This window comes from Mustelus asterias, chromosome 30 (assembly GCF_964213995.1).
Source record: "Mustelus asterias chromosome 30, sMusAst1.hap1.1, whole genome shotgun sequence".
Classification (NCBI taxonomy): Eukaryota; Metazoa; Chordata; class Chondrichthyes; order Carcharhiniformes; family Triakidae; genus Mustelus; species Mustelus asterias.
Window position 1 is genome coordinate 5877585 of NC_135830.1, and position 16096 is coordinate 5893680.

The following is a 16096-nucleotide window of genomic DNA, read 5'->3' on the forward strand; positions in this document are numbered from 1 at the left end:
ACTTCAGGTCAGCCATGATCTTATTGAATGGTGGGGCAGGCTCGAGGGGCTAGATGGCCTACTCCTGCTCCTATTTCTTATGTTCTTATGTATCCTTCCTTTAGTAAGGAGACAAAAGCTCCACACAATACTCCAGGTAATGCAGCAAGAGCGTGGGACAGTTATTTACAGCTTTCGGGGAACAAGATAGAAAATAATGCTTCATAGAAATTAACGACTGTCAATTGTAGATTCTATCCTTAACTGACGGTGATGAAATTTGTAAACCTCTTTTACAGGATCTTCAAAGGGGGAGAATTTGCAGACACAAAATTGAAATCAAGCATCAAGTGAAGAATTGACAGAGTCACTCAATTATCAGGCTCTGAATATCATTAGCCTTTGAATCTAGAAGGAGAAATGTCTTTCTGTTCTCTTTGCTTCAGAAAGTTTTAAACATCAGTGTGACTGGAAAAGCAGCAAGACACAAACATCTGGGTGAGACTGTTCCAGTGACAGTTACATAGCTTGAAAGACCATCACCATTTACACCAGGAAGAGATTGTACAGACGCTTTGTGTGGCCACCTCGGCTGAACAACAAACCTGGAGACAGGGACACTCGCACCATGGAGAAACCGTGGAAATGTGGGGATTGTGGGAAGGGATTCAAATCCCCGTCTCAGCTGGAAATTCATCGACGCAGTCACACTGGGGAGAGGCCGTTCACCTGCTGTGATTGTGGTAAGGGATTCACTCATTCATCCCACCTGCTGAGACACCAGCGGGTTCACACCAAGGAGAGGCCGTTCACCTGCTCCGAGTGTGGGAAGACATTCACTACTTCATCTGATCTGCTGACACACCAGCGAATTCACACTGGGGAAAGGCCATTCACTTGCTCTGAGTGTGAGATGGGATTCAGTCGGTTATCTCACTTGCAGGCACACCAGCGAGTTCACACCGGGGAGAAGCCGTTCACCTGCTCTGATTGTGGAAAGGGATTCTCTCACTCCTCCAACCTGCGGATACACCAACGCACTCACACTGGGAAGAGGCCATTCACCTGTACTGAGTGTGGGAAGGCATTCATTGACTCATCAAGCCTGCGGATACACCAACGAGTTCACACCAAAGAGAGACCGTTTACCTGCTCTGAGTGTGGAAAGGGGTTCAGTCGGTCATCCTTCCTGAAGGCACACCAGCGGATTCACACTGGGGAGTGGCCACCCACCTGCTCTGAGTGTGGGAAAGCATTCATTGATTCATCCAGCCTGCAGATACACCAGCGTCTTCACACTGCGGAGAGGACATTCACCTGCTCTGAGTGTGGGAAGAGATTCAGTCGGTCAACCTACCTGCGCAACCACCAGCGAGTTCACAAGTGATGACAGGGGTTGGATTCTGCTGTTATTGCTGCTGTTAATCACACCCAGGACTGAACCATGTTCATTCTGACAGTTGGTGAATTGGGAGGATCAGAAGATCCTGGATCAGAAGGTCCAGCTCTGCTGGATTGGTCTTTCTCACAACTTTGCTTCCAGTGGGCTGGGAGAGCACATTTCCACAAATGATCCACACAAGCTGATGAAGGACATTTATTTTATCCTGGATAGTAAATCCTACTTCTCCTATCATTTCAAGTAGATCTAAATTAAATACATTTGTCTCTGTTCCATTGAGTCTACAGCACAGGGCCAGGCCAGTCGGCTCAATTGGTCTGTGTCAGTATTTATGCTCCACATGAGCCTCCACCCACCCCTCTTCATCTCCCCCCATCAGCATATCCTTCTATTCCTTTCTCCCTCATGTATGTATCCAGCTTCCCCTTCAATGTATTCATGCTGTTCACCTCAACCACTCACTGGTAGCGAGTTCCACATTCTCACCACTCGCTGGTAAAGGTGTTTCTCGTTAAATCCGTACTGGATTATTGAACCCCTTCATAATCTTGAAGACTTCCGTCAGTCTTCAGTTTTCCAGAGAAAAGTAACACCGGCATTTTCAGAGGGTTAAATGCTCTCAGTTCTGGTATTATTCTCATGGGGTAAACCGGTCAGTCCCATTGCCCGGTTCTATCCCTTTATCCTTTCAGTTCTATTTCCCGCAAGTGTCCGTCCATTTTCCTTGTTAAATCGTTCATCGTCTCTGCTTCCACCACCCTCACAGGCAGTGAGTTCCAGCTCATTCCCCCTCATTGCATAAAACATCCCTTTCTCACATCCCCCTGCATCTCTCGCTAAGAATATATAAATCTGTGCATCTCATCCTTGCACCATCAGCTAATGGGAACAGCTTTATCATAGAATCATAGAATCCCTATAGTGCAGAAAGAGGCCATTTGGTCCATCGAGTCTGCAACGACCACAATCCCACCCAGGCCCTACCCCCTTATCCCTACATATTTACCTGCTAATCTTCTAACCTACACATCTCAGGACACTAAGGGACAATTTTAGCATGGCCAATTAACCGAACCCGCACATCTTTGGACTGTGGGAGGAAACTGGAGCACCCGGAGGAAACCCATGCAGACACGAGGAGAATGTGCAAACTCCACACAGACAGTGACCCAAGCTGGTTATCAAACCCAGGTCCCTGGAGCTGTGAAGCAGCAGTGCTAAGCACTGTGCTACCATGCCACCTCACCTTCTCACATTACTTTACCTTCTCACATTATTTAATCCTATTTTAATTTTGTACATCTCGAGCAAATCTCCCCTCCATCTCCTTTTCTCCAAGGAAAATAATCCCAGCTTCTTCAGCCTAGCTTTGTGGATAAAATTCCTCATTCCTGGAACCATTTTGGTAAATCTCCTCTACACCTCTCAAGGACCCTCACGTCCTTCCAATAGTGTGGTGACCAGAACTGGGCTCAGTGTTCTATTGTGGCCTCACCAGAGCGTTAGAAACTGTCAGTGTAACCTCCCTGCTTTTGTTTTCAATTCCTCCGTTTCTGAAGCCCAAGATCACATAGTCTCCAAATGGGAATGGTCAACATTTTTGCTTGAACATAAAATGCATTTTAACAACAGTTTGGCTGAAGAAGATTTTGTCCAATGAAGGAAAGAGTTGTTGACACAAAAAGAAGCCATTTTGACCTTGCTCTCTCCAAAAGTGAATCCAGAATGTGAGATTCTGGGAAATGAAATTAAAAATGAAGCTGCAGCTACAACAGAGCAAGAAGAAGACATTTCAATGTGGAATTGACTGGAATATTCTCTCTGGATTTAAACAATGGAGGAGCTACAAACATGGAAGAAAATAAAGTTCAAAACGTGCATTCTGAACAGACTGTTTTCAAAACTGAAGTTGAAAATTCACAGATGAACAGCAATGAGGACTCTCCTCTTGCAGGAGGAACTTTGCACGATAATTATTATAAGAAGAAAACTGTCAGAAAACACTCTAAGCAGTAATATTTCCCATCTTCAGTGGACTGAGATTCCTGGACATGGAACCCAGCAGTGTGCTGTTACCAAGCTGGACTTGTGAATGTGAAGTGGACAATGGGGGGATTATTATGTCTATTGCAGGTTATAAGGTAATTAAACATTAGACTTTGGAACAGGAGTTGGCCATTTGGCTCTTTGAGCCTGCTTCACCATTTGATAAGATCACAACTATTTAGATATACAGCATGTTGTACATTGTTAAAAGCAAAATACTGCGGATGCTGGAATCTGAAACAAAAACACAAAATGCTGGCAAATCTCAGCAGGTCTGACAGCATCTGTGGGGAGAGAGAAGAGCCAATCTTTCGAGTCTACATTGTAATGTTTCAAATGGGATAATACGAGGATGATACTTTTCATTTCTTCATGGGGAAGGTGTTGCAAAGATCTAATTTCATAATTCCTATGTTTTAGAAGTATGAGTTAGTTCAACAATTGCTTTTTTAAAAAATTTAAGGTAAATGGAAAACCCGCACTGAGAATCTGACAGAAACACCCGAAGGGGATTCACATTCACAAGGCGTGGCCCATGTTGGTTTAAGATGTCAAAACTCGAAGGGTAAGAAGTGTAAAAGGGCAGCTGGGCTCTTTTAGCTGGAGACCTGGAGACTTTGGGTCTGACAATTATTGCTCTGTCTTTGTTACAGATCGGAATTCTTCATGCAGACCTCAGGAAAAAAAGGTTTAGCTTTGAAGCTAAATATCTAACGGACATTCCAACAGATGTGTTAGCACGGGGATAAGTGAGCCCTGGTTGGAATTCCGGGTGTTTCTCACAGAAAGCAAGCAGTCTGCAGTTAGGTTGGAGGCCATCAGATATGGGACCAGCAGCTGCGAACCAGCTGTGGGACCAGAAGCCTAGAGGGTCATTAGGAACCAGGGGTGCTGCCAATGTTTAAATCCCTCAGCAAGAAAGCAGCGAAGCCCACGGTTGGACTGAGGAGTCCACAGTTTTGAGGTCTCAAAGGAAAATTGGAGAATTGTTTAGCCAAAAGCTAATGGAAAGACCCTCCATAAAATCTTGGAGCCTGGAGAATAGCTGGAAAAGTGAGGAAAATTAAAGTGAATTCTGCAGAGCTTTGGCATACCTTTGAGAGTCCCAGGAACAGAATTGAACTTTCAAGACATCATTAAGTATAAAGAAACTTTTGGGGTGAGGTTAAAAACAGGTTTGTACCATAAGTCTTTATTGATTACAGTATTCAGTTTGTAGTGCTGTATTCTTAAATTTTATTTTGTTTTATATATACAGTAAAGTTTGTTTTTGTTTAAAAATGTTAAATCTTTTCATGTAATTCTTTTAGTTAATCACTGGGTGTTCACAATTTTCTTTAAACGTTAATTGTCCCGACCGGGATCACAAAACATTCACACAAACAATGTTTCAGAGCAAAGCAAAGAAGAAAAAATGTGACTTTCCTCCTTTTGTACAAAGCATTACATATAAAGACACCCCTCTCCTCAGAACCACAATAAGTTGTTAATATTCTCTTCATGAAATAATCTGATAATTGAAAGTCTTATGCTATGTTCATAGTGCTGGCTTTTAATATTTTGTTTTATAAATTTTGTTCTTGTTTAAAAATGTGGAATCTTGTGGTGCAATTCTTTGTTAATCACTGGGTATTTGAGTTTCTCTTTAAACATTAACAATCCTGATTAGGATCAGAACAATTCACAGCAACATATTTCACAATGAATCAAAGAAAAAAAATGTACAAAGTATTACATTTCAGACACCGCTGGTCTAGGATCCACAATAATTTCTGAGCTCGAGCACTTACTTTAGTGAAATAATCTGATAATATGAATAAAATTTATACTAATTGTCGTCCCTTCTAAAGCAGGAGGGCGTTCGCCCGGCACAGAGGGTAATTTGGGATTTCTCCCATAGACCAATTGACAGGGATTCTACCCTCCAACCATCTGAAGTGAATTCTTTACATGAATCGTATTTATCAACTTGCAGTTTGGCTGATCAGCTGAGATTTTCTGCAGCATTTCATCGATCACCGCGTGATTCCTTTCACAGAGTCCATCACTGAAAGGACTTTCAGCTGCCGTGTTCATGACCAGAATGTTCATGTTCTAACACACGTCTCCAAACTCATCATTAACAAATTCCCCTCCATTATCAGCCAGAAACTTAGCTGGTGCCCCAGGTCCAGTCCCTGTCCACTTCTCCATGACTTGGTCTAGAATCACCCTTTTGTCCTTGTCATGTATTATTGGAGAAAGGCTAAATTGGATCACCCTGTCGATCATGTGTAGAATGAAAATATTTCTGTCTTTGTCTCATGCCTTTAGATCCACGGAAATACCTTGTTAAAGTCATGTGCCAAGGGCAGCTTTACAATCGGATGTGACAGCATCCTTCAATACTTTTCACACATTCCACACTTTGCATTAGTTTGTTCTATGAGCCTCAGATACTCTTCATCAACTCCCCTGCATCTTTTTGCGGGACTTTTAATCTTTAACAAAGATTTTAAAATTGTTTGCGTAGCTCTAAGACTGGTTGCTGTCTTTATCTCTGGGATGGAAGGGGAGCACACTGGTTAGCACTGTTGCCTCACAGCGCCAGGGACCCGGGTTCGATTACTGGCTTGGGTCACTGTCTCTGTGGAGTTTGCATGTTCTCCCCATGTCTGCGTGGGTTTCCTCCGGGTGCTCCGGTTTCCTCCCACGTTCTGATAGACGTGCTGGTTAGGTGCATTGACCCGAACAGGTGCCGGACTGTGACGACCAGGGGAATTTCATGGTAACTGTTTCCCCGTCATTCCTGAGATTCATTCACCTATTAGTGCTTTTCCAATCCTGTCTTTTTTGTGATATCTAGATCTGCTAAATATACTTACACCCTCATTCAAAACTTGACAAAGTCTGACTATGCTTCATAGGCACCCATCAGATCATCTTTCTTGTAAATCTCATCAATGAAACCGAGTAAAAGATCCAAGCCTTGATCAGTATACGACCAGTGGATTTCCAGCTCAGAAAATGTTTTGCTGCCAATTTTCCTTTCGTTAGACAGTGGCAATGCCAAGGCCAGACCTTGTTTTCTCATTGTTAGGGATGTAACCCGTGTCCACATCTCCACTTCATTCTTCCACTGGTCGTATGGTTCAGGCCCCGAGAACATCGGCGGGTAATCAGGCCCTGACAATTCCCACTGCCTTTCATCTCTCACAAAAGCTGCTGGGACTGTAAACTTCTGTCTGAAATATACTTTCCTCCAGTTTCCAAACTTCACCATTGGACAAACACTCTCTGTTACCATGTTATAATCCTGACAGCCTTATGGTGAAGGAAGAAACTGGAACCAATCTTTACTTGGAATACATTTAACTCCCAACTTTTTATACATACTTTCTTCAAACACACTCATATAATTCTTTGATCAAAGCCCTCCATCTGTACATTCTTAAACTCAATTGATTCAATTAACACCCATAGTCAGGGCAGGAATCCGGGTTCAATTCCAGCCTCGGGTGACTGACTGTGTGGAGTTTGCATGTTCTCCTCGTGTCTGTGTGGGTTTCCTCCAGGTGCTCCGATTTCCTCCCATCTTCTAAAGATGTGCCGGTTAGGTTGATTGGCCGTGGTAAATTGCCCCTTAGCGTCAGGGGGATTAGCAGGGTAAATGTGTAGGTTTACTGGAGTGGGGCCTGGTTGGGATTGTGGTCGGTGCAGACTCAATGGGCCGAGTGACCTCCTTCTGCACTGTAGGAATTCTGTGATTAAAAAAAGATCTCTAAGCGGTGTGAACTTGTTGGTGTGTCAGCAAGTTGGATGACTGATGACCTTCCCTAAACTCAGAGCAGGGGAATGGCCTCTCCTCAATGTGGACTTGCTGGTGTCACAGCAGGTTGGATGAATCAGTGAATCTCTTCTCACACACAAAACACATCAAAGGTCTTTCCCCAGTGCGACCACATTGGTGTTTTAGCAGACTGGATGACTCAATGAATCCTTCTCTTGGAGCAGGTGAATGGGTTCTTCCTGCTGTGAACTCGCTGGTGTGTCAGCAGGTTGGATGACTGAGTGAATCCCTTCCCACATACGGAGCAAGTGAATGGCCTCTCCCCAGTGTGAACTCGCTGGTGTGTCAGCAGATGAGGTGACCGAGTGAATCCCTTCCCACACTCAGCGCAGGTGAACAGCCTCTTCCTGGTGTGACTGCGTTGATGTGTCAGCAGACAGGATGGCTCAGTGAATGCTTTCCCACACTCAGAGCAGATGAATGGTCTCTCTCCAGTGTGGATTCACTGGTGTGTCAGCAAGTTGGATAACTGAGTGAATCCTTTCCCACACTCAGCACAGGTGAACGGTCTCTCCCTGGTGTGAACTCGCTGGTGTGTCCGCAGGGTAGATGAATCCTTGAATCCCTTCCCACACTCAGTGCAGGTGAATGGTCTCTCCACACTATGAACTCGCTTGTGTGTCTGCAGGTGTGATGACTGAGTGAATCTATTCCCACACTCAAAGCAGGTAAAAGGTCTTTTCCCAGTGTGGATGTGTCGGTGAATTTCCAGTTGAGATGGGGCTCTGAATCCCTTCTCACAGTCCCCACATTTCCACGGTTTCTCCATGGTGCGGGTGTCCTTGTGTCTCTCCAGGTTTGATGATCAATTGAAGCCTTGTCCACACACACAAAGCAAGTACGGTTTCTCCTCCCTGTGAATGGTGTGATATTTATTTCAGGGTGTGTAATTGGTTAATGGTCTTTCCACAGTCAGTTCGCTGGTACACTCTCACTCAGATCTGTGTGTCTTGATGCTTTTCCAGTCACATATTTAAACCTTTTGACGCAGACAGAACACCATTTCTTCATACACGCTTTTTTCATACACACTCATATAATGATCCAATCAACGCCCTCCATCTGTACATACTTCAACTCAATTCGAGACTGAAAGAGCGATGATATTCAGGTCCTTTTGAATCGAGTGAATGTGTCAGGTCTCAGTGTGACGTTTGGTTTCAGATTTCTATCGCAAATCTTCTCCTTCTCAAAACCTATAAAAGGAATTTAGAAAAGTCAGCACTGTCAGTACAGCAGAGAAATTCAGAACACACGATTCTAGTTTCAGTTGAACATTCATTCCTATTTTGTTCACCAAAAGTTGTAAACCTCAATCTCACATATTCCCTCTACTCTCACTGGGCTGTATCTAATATACACCCTCACAATTCTCCTGAAGGTGCTGATTGATGCTGAGTGGCAGACCCTACTCACTGCTTCCTGACCTGGAGACCTGAAAACCTTGATGCAGACGGCTAGACTCAATACAAACCCAACCCATAGGTACAGATTCTGGAGGAAAACATGTGTTGAATAAACACTGCTGTATTACTTGCTCAGAGCTTCATGACCATGTCAGTAAGAACTTCATTGAGGTACTGAGTGTTCACAAACACAAACTCGCTGCTTATGAGAATGCTGGAATTAGAGATGATCCAAGATTTCAAACTGAACTGGCTGGACAATTGGAGGAAATAATCTTGTGAGATACAGGGGTACAGCGGGAGAATGGGACTGACTGGATTGTTCTACAGAGAGTCAGTACAGATTCGAACGGACATATTCTGTGCTGTAATGGATCAATGACTGGAAAGGTATGTCACCACAGTGCTATATTACAAATTTGAAATAACAATAAATGAAATTTATCACAGAACCATAAATAATATATCTAATATGTACCTAACCACAAAACTAGACATAACACTGACCTATATAAAATTACTGTCCCACAAAGAATCATAAATTTACACCAGATTACACCAAACATATCCAAACATGCCAAACCTTACTATCCTCCACTTAAATGTCAACTATCTCCTGAAGAAACCAGCCCTTTAATTGTGAACATTAGGAACGAGACCATCCTTTTAGCCAGACAAATAAATGTGTCAAGCTGAGGGAGCTAAAGGATGTCAATGTATTTCAGAGAGAGAGACCTGGGCCAACCTTTCCAGAGTCTGCACCCTCCCTGGATTCACTTCCTTTCCCTTCAGTTGCTGCAAGTCCCCAATTTCCCCCAGAATGAGAAAAGAAATGGAAAGGGGGAGAAAAGAAAGTGTTTGACTCACAGATGTTGGCCTCTTTGGAGGAAGTTTGAGTCTGTCTGAAGCTCAACCTGCACTGTAACAAAGACCGCGCTCTGATTAGCTGGAGGACCAGAGTCCTTCCGGTCTTCCCAGAATTTCCATTGGTGAACACCTCAGCAGGGTTCAGAAACATTCCCGCACATGCGCAGATTCCCCTTTCCCTTGGACATGCGCAGATTCGAGCCCGGGCTATTGAGCGATTTCCCCAGCGCGAGGCATTGTGGGGCATGCGGTCGCCATTACTCCTCTGCAGCCCAGTCTCCAGACTCCTGGGACTGGGATGAAAGGTGGGAGTGACTGCACCCAGAAACAAAGCACATGTGGGTAGTCACTAGATTATATATTGATGCCCCATTAGCAAAACAGTTCACCTTCAGGCATAAAGATTGAAATTTTGGGGTGAGACACTAGGGAGGGCAAGAGGTAGTCTGAAATTGAAACCGAGAGTTAGCACATAAAGTGGAGAAGTATTGATTTGATTTATTATCGTCGGAACTGTCGATCGTTGAGTCGAGCGCCATATCCTGTTCTTATGAACAGGATTATGTAAATTATTTTGTAAATTGAGTTTGTGTCTTTATATGCCCTGTTTGTGAACAGAACTCCCACTTACCTGATGAAGGAGCAGCACTCCAAAAGCTAGTAGCTTGTGCCACCAAATAAACCTGTTGGACTTTAACCTGGTGTTGTGAGACTCCTCACATTATTTTAGTGCCCAGCAGATTATTTGGACTGAAATTGGTCTCAGTCTGTCTCTGTGTTGTGAGTGTGTGTGTATTTGTGGAAGTCAGAGTGTTTTTTTGTCTGCATGTCTGTGTGTGCGAGTTTGCCTGTGTCTGTCTGAGAGTGCATTTCTGTGAATGTGTTTGTCTTCGAGTTCGCCTGTTGCTATTTCTGAGGTTAGTTTCAATTCTCTAAATAGATTCGTCTGCGTTAATATAAAAAAATAGGAACAAGAAAAATACAGCAGCACAATCCTCCTACGTTTCTATGTTTGAAAATGACCCTTCAGTAGCCTGAGGGTTCAGTGATCTCCCAGGCAGAGGCCATTTACCTCACTTCGCCACTAGAGGGAGCTCCCTCACTGTGATTGTGTGGAATGAAGGAGTCTTGTGTTATTGTCAGTATTTTCATGTTTAAAAGATGTTTCTGTTAAAAGCTCATTGTCCGTCCAGTGACTCTGTTCATCCACATTTCTAAAACAAAAAGGTAAAGGTTACGGTCAATTGAGCCAGGGTTTTATTCTGGGACCTTCCTGCCCAGAAGTAACATCAGCTGGGATTGTAACTGAGCAGCAGAAACCTATCTTCTGTTCTATTCCCCCAATTCCCACAAAATAGTTTTTAGATTTGGGTGAGTTTGTATAAAATTGACAAAGGTGGAGATTCAAGATACTTAACAAGTGAATAAAGGCAAAAGATTCCACAGATTCTGCACAAACAAAATAAACTTTACTATACACAATGGTAAAGGGAAAACAAGTTACAATATATGGAAGGTAAAACATTCAAGGACTTTAGAGAGGAAAGGGAGATGGGATGGTAGTTTACAAGGGCATGGGTCAAATATATTTTATTGAGAAGTGGGTGATGATATCGGATTTGAAGGAGAGGAAGATATTGACAATATCAGCTGATGTAGAGAAGTTGTGCTGTCAGTAGGACAGTGGGAATAGGATTGAGGGATCAAGAGATGGGTCTCATGGGCAAGATGAGCTCTAAGAGGACATGAGGGGAGGCAGGAGAGAAACTGCAGAAAGATGAGAGTTCAGAGCTCAGACAAAGGGGAGCGTTAGAGGAGGTTTGTTCCAGTGGGTTAGGGGAAGGAGGGAAGCAGGAGAGGCAGCTGATTGGATTGTCTCAAACTTAGTGACAAAGAAGATTGTGAGTTTTATTCCCAATGAGCACTTGCGGGGAGGTGAAGATGGAAGAGGGACAATGGGAGAGCAACTCAAAAGGAATTCAGTTGTGCTGATGATATTAAAAAGATTCACAGTACTGAACACAAAGGTAATTTATTTGACTTTTATTCAGAATATTAAACAGTATAACTGGCTGGAGTTCGTTAACATCAACAAAAACAAACGCAATGAACATATTACAGTCCTGGATAGGATTAACAGCAGATTCCAATCACCATGGTTACTGGTGAATTCTTTGGTGTCTAAGCAGGTAGGATGACTGAGTGAATCTCTTCCCACTCTCAGAGCAGGTGAATGGCCTCTCCCCAGTGTGAGCTCGCTTGTGTCTCAGCAGGTTGGAGGACTGAATGAATCCCTTCCCACATTCAGAGCAGGTGAATGGCCTTTCCCCAGTGTGGGTGCGCTGGTGTAGAATGAGGTCATATGATCGCCTGAACCCAGTCCCGCAGTGAGAGCACCTGAACGGTCTCTCATCAGTGTGAACACGTTGATGGGAAGTCAGTTCACCAGAACTTTTATAGCACTTCTCACAGTCAGAGCATTTAAAAGGTCTCTCCCCAGTGTGAACTCGCTGGTGCGTCAATAGCTGGGATGACCGAGTGAATCCCTTCCCACACTCGGAGCAGGTGAATGGTCTCTCCCCAGTGTGAATTCGCTGGTGTACAGTGAGGTTATGTGAATGCTGGAACCCAGTCCCACAGTGGGAGCACCTGAATGGTCTCTCATCAGTGTGAACACGTTGATGGGACATCAGTTCCCAAGAACTTTTGAAGCACTTCCCACAGTCTGAGCATTTAAAAGGTCTCTCAAACGTGTGAACTCGCTGATGAGTAAGTAGGTGGGATGACTGAGTGAATCCCTTCCCACACTCAGAGCAGGTGAACGGCCTCTCCCCAGTGTGACTGCGCTGATGAGTTTCCAGCTGGGATGGGGAATTAAATTCCTTCCCACAGTTCACACATTTCCACAGTTTTTCCATGGAGTGACTGCACTTACGTTTTGACAGGCCAGAGGATCGGCTGAAGCCTCGTCCACACACAGAACCCGTGTACGGTTTCTCCCCACTGTGAATAGTGCTTTTTCCTTCCATGTTCAAAATCCACTGAGATTCAGTTATGATAAATTAGACGACTGGCAGTTCCTGATATGATATTTACTTTCAGTTTCCTGACTGCAAATCGTCCCCTTCTAGTCCCTGGGAAACTGATTCAAAACAGAAAAAAGGGGATTGAGAGAAAACCCACAGAGACAGGTGATGAATAGAGTCCAGACCGAAGCAACAATAAAAAAAAACACGCAGGAGGCCAGGAACTGAGGATCATCGAGATATTCAGCAGACTAGGCAGCCTGTGAGAGTTACAAACATTATTGAGGACTCAGGTTGCTGACTTGCCCTCAGTCTATAATGAAACATCTGGAGTCGGGCACTGACTAATGGCGGTCACATTTCCCACAATGCTCTGCGCCCCAGAAATGCCTCTATTCAAAGTTGCTCACCGTAATTCACTAATCATAGAATCCTTACAGTGCAGAAAGAGGCCATTTTACCCATCGAGTCTCTACTGACTCTGAGAGCATCTTTCCCAGGCTCACCTCCTATCCCAGTAACCCCACGCACTTACTCTGCTAATCCCCACCCTGACCTTTTTCTTCACCCTGCCTACAACCGCAACAATATATTCTGTACCCTTACTGTGCAAACTCCACAGAGACAGTCACCCACCGCTGGAATCGAACCCAGACTCAGTGAGGCAGCAGTGCGAACCACTGTGCCACAGTGAAGGAAGTTTGCTGCAAATTTTGGGTGATAACAATGGATGTTGCTCAGAATGTGGAGCACTGCAGCAAAGTACAGAGAGACAGAGACAGAGCAGCAGACTGGACTGAGAAATGGAGTCTGCAGACTGGAACTGGCAGCATGAGGAGAGGTTATTTAGTCTAACACTCACAGCAATCTACAACCCACCCCCATTACCGAGACAGTGAGACAGAGAATACAAACACTCACCAACACAGCTCCAGTGAAACGTCCCAGGAAAAAGGGGGAATCTGTGGCTGTTCCTGTCCTGATATAACCCCAGGACTATCAGGGGGGGGGGGGGGGGGGGGGGGTGACCTCCTGCTGTGCCCCAAATAGTTTCTCCTTCCCCTCCCCCTTGGCGCTCTCAGCTCTCAATGTGGATGGGTTGCTGGACTTTGCAGAGCCTCACTGAGCTGCGCTTGTCCCTTATCCTGCGTCACCCCTTCCCCCTGGGTTCAGTGTGTTCAGTTCGCTGCTTCGTTCCCTGCTGAACCTTCACTTAATCAAAAACAGGAAGTGCTGGAAAACCTCAGCAGGTCTGGCAGCATCTGTGATCATCCAGACTGGAAGTATTAACTCTATTCTCTCTCCACAGATGCTGAGATTTCCAGCATTTTCTGTTTCTGTTTCAGATTCCAGCACCCGCAGTATTTTCAGCTCTTTGCATCCAGGGCAGGAAGCAGTGAGCATGGATCTGTCAATCACACATGAGGACAGCCTCAACCGGGATCTTGGGTTCATGTCACACTATCTGTAACCCCCCACAACTTGCCTGGGCTTGCAAAATCTCACTAACTGTCCTTCATCTGACGAAGGAGCAGCGCTCCGAAAGCTAGTGGCGTTTGCTACCAAATAAACCTGTTGGACTTTAACCTGATGTTGTCAGACTTCTTACTGTGTTTACTCCAGTCCAACGCCTGCATCTCCACATGCAGACAATACACACCTCTTTAATCTGTGCTTAATCCTCTCTCCACTCACATTGTCTGTACCTTTAAGACTTGATTACCTGTAAAGACTCACATTCCAACCATTATCTTGTAAATTGAGTTTGTGTCTTTATATTCCCTGTTTGGGATCACGACTCCCACTCACCTGATGAAGGGGCTGCGCTCCAAAAGCTTGTGGCTTGTGCTACCAAATAAACCTCCTGCTGTGGTTTATTTGGTAGCTGGACTTTAACCTGGTGTTGTGAGACTTCCTACTGTGCTTACCCCAGTCCAACGCCGGCATCTCCACACTCTGAGTGGAAACTGAGAGAAGTAGGAGAGGCCGGAGGTGAGGAGAGATTTTATACATCTACAACTCAACAGGAACTTTGACAGAATTTCCAAACCCTGTGAACACCATCAGCTCCAAGTTCCTCCCCAACTCACACACCATCCTGACTTGTCTGACATCCAGTACTGAAAGATCAGAAATTTATTTCATATAAATACTGGGAAGACTGAACCCATTGTGTTCAGTCCCCACTACAAACTCCACTCCCTCGCCAACAACTTTATCTCTCCTCCTGGCAACTGTCTGAGGCTGAACCAGGCTGTTCACAACCAGGGTGAAATAGTTCATCCCAAGATGAGCTTCCAGCCACATGTCCACATCATCATCAAGACCACCTTCATTCATAGAAGCATTAATAGTAATTAATTAACAATAATGAATAATAAAATACAGTGTAGAAGGAGGCCATTCAGCCCATCGAGCCTGCACCGACAACAATCCCATCCAGGCCCTATCCACATATTTCCCTGTTAATCCCCCTGATACCAAGTGGCAATTTATCGTGGCCAATCCGTCGAACCGGCACATCTTTGGACTGTGGAAGGAAACCAGAACACCCAGAGGAAACCCACACAGACACGGGGAGAATGTAGAAACTCTGCACAGACAGCGACCCGAGGCTGGAATTGAACCCGGGTCCCTGGCGCTGTTAGGCAGCTGCACTAACCACTGTGCCACCGGGTCACATGTCAGTGCCATCGCCCGACTCCAGCCCAGTCTCAGCTCATCTGGAACCCTCACCCATTCCATTGTGACGTCACACTCTCACCCATTCCATTGTGACGTCACACTCTCACCCATTCCATTGTGACTTCACACTCTCACCCATTCCATTGTGACGTCACACTTTCACCTATTCCATTGTGACATCACACTCTCACCCATTCCATTGTGATGTCACACTCTCACCCATTCCATTGTGACGTCACTCTCACCCATTCCATTGTGACGTCACACCTTCACCCATTCCATTGTGACATCACACCCTCACCCATTCCATTGTGACGTCACACCCTCACCCATTCCATTGTGACGTCACACCCTCACCCATTCCATTGTGACCTCACACTCTCACCCATTCCATTGTGACGTCAGGGCTTCACTCTCCGATCACAATCCCTGCCGGCCTCCCACATGCAGCCTCAATGGCGGCAGTCAGCCCGGGTCTAACACCACAAGCTGCCGCTCCATTTGGTACAAAGTGGGGGACCGGGAAGTTCATTTCCGGGGTTTGGGTTTGAACAACATGTTTACGAAACCTCTCCACCCACCCGCCACATTTATCATTCCCCGCGCGCCGCCCTCTACCTCGTATTGATCTCGCTTCCGAGTTGAAACCGTCCGTCCGTCGCCATTACCCGCACTGCGCATGCTTCAGGTCCCGCCCCTCATTCACTCCGATTGCTTGGAGGACCAGCCGCTCCCGCTCGGTCCTCCAGCCCCGCCCCTCATTCACTCCGATTGGCTGGAGGACCAGCCGCTTTCCCGCTCGGTCCTCCAGTCCCGCCCCCTCTTCCTATTGGTCCGGAGCCGCCGTCAATCAGTT

General features: G+C 45.3%; 2 protein-coding genes across 2 annotated transcripts in view; one reads left to right on the forward strand and one right to left on the reverse strand.

Moving 5' to 3' along the window:
• The first annotated feature begins 597 nt into the window (after positions 1-597).
• The window catches only part of LOC144480718 (uncharacterized), a 370150-nt gene continuing 354651 nt past the window's right edge, over positions 598-16096 (forward strand). The window contains exons 1-5 of the mRNA XM_078200309.1: positions 598-1362; positions 4081-4115; positions 8799-8940; positions 10425-10446; positions 11581-11718. Coding sequence (XP_078056435.1) covers positions 608-1362; positions 4081-4115; positions 8799-8940; positions 10425-10446; positions 11581-11718 — 1092 coding nt within the window. The 5' untranslated portion in view covers positions 598-607. The remainder of the gene's footprint in view (positions 1363-4080; positions 4116-8798; positions 8941-10424; positions 10447-11580; positions 11719-16096) is intronic.
• LOC144480641 (uncharacterized) lies at positions 11568-15915 on the reverse strand. Its single transcript, XM_078200239.1, has 2 exons — positions 15859-15915; positions 11568-12671 (listed from the first exon to the last, which is right to left on the reverse strand). The coding sequence occupies exon 2, from the start codon at positions 12556-12558 to the stop codon at positions 11689-11691; it is 870 nt and encodes a 289-aa protein (XP_078056365.1). The 5' UTR covers positions 12559-12671; positions 15859-15915; the 3' UTR covers positions 11568-11688.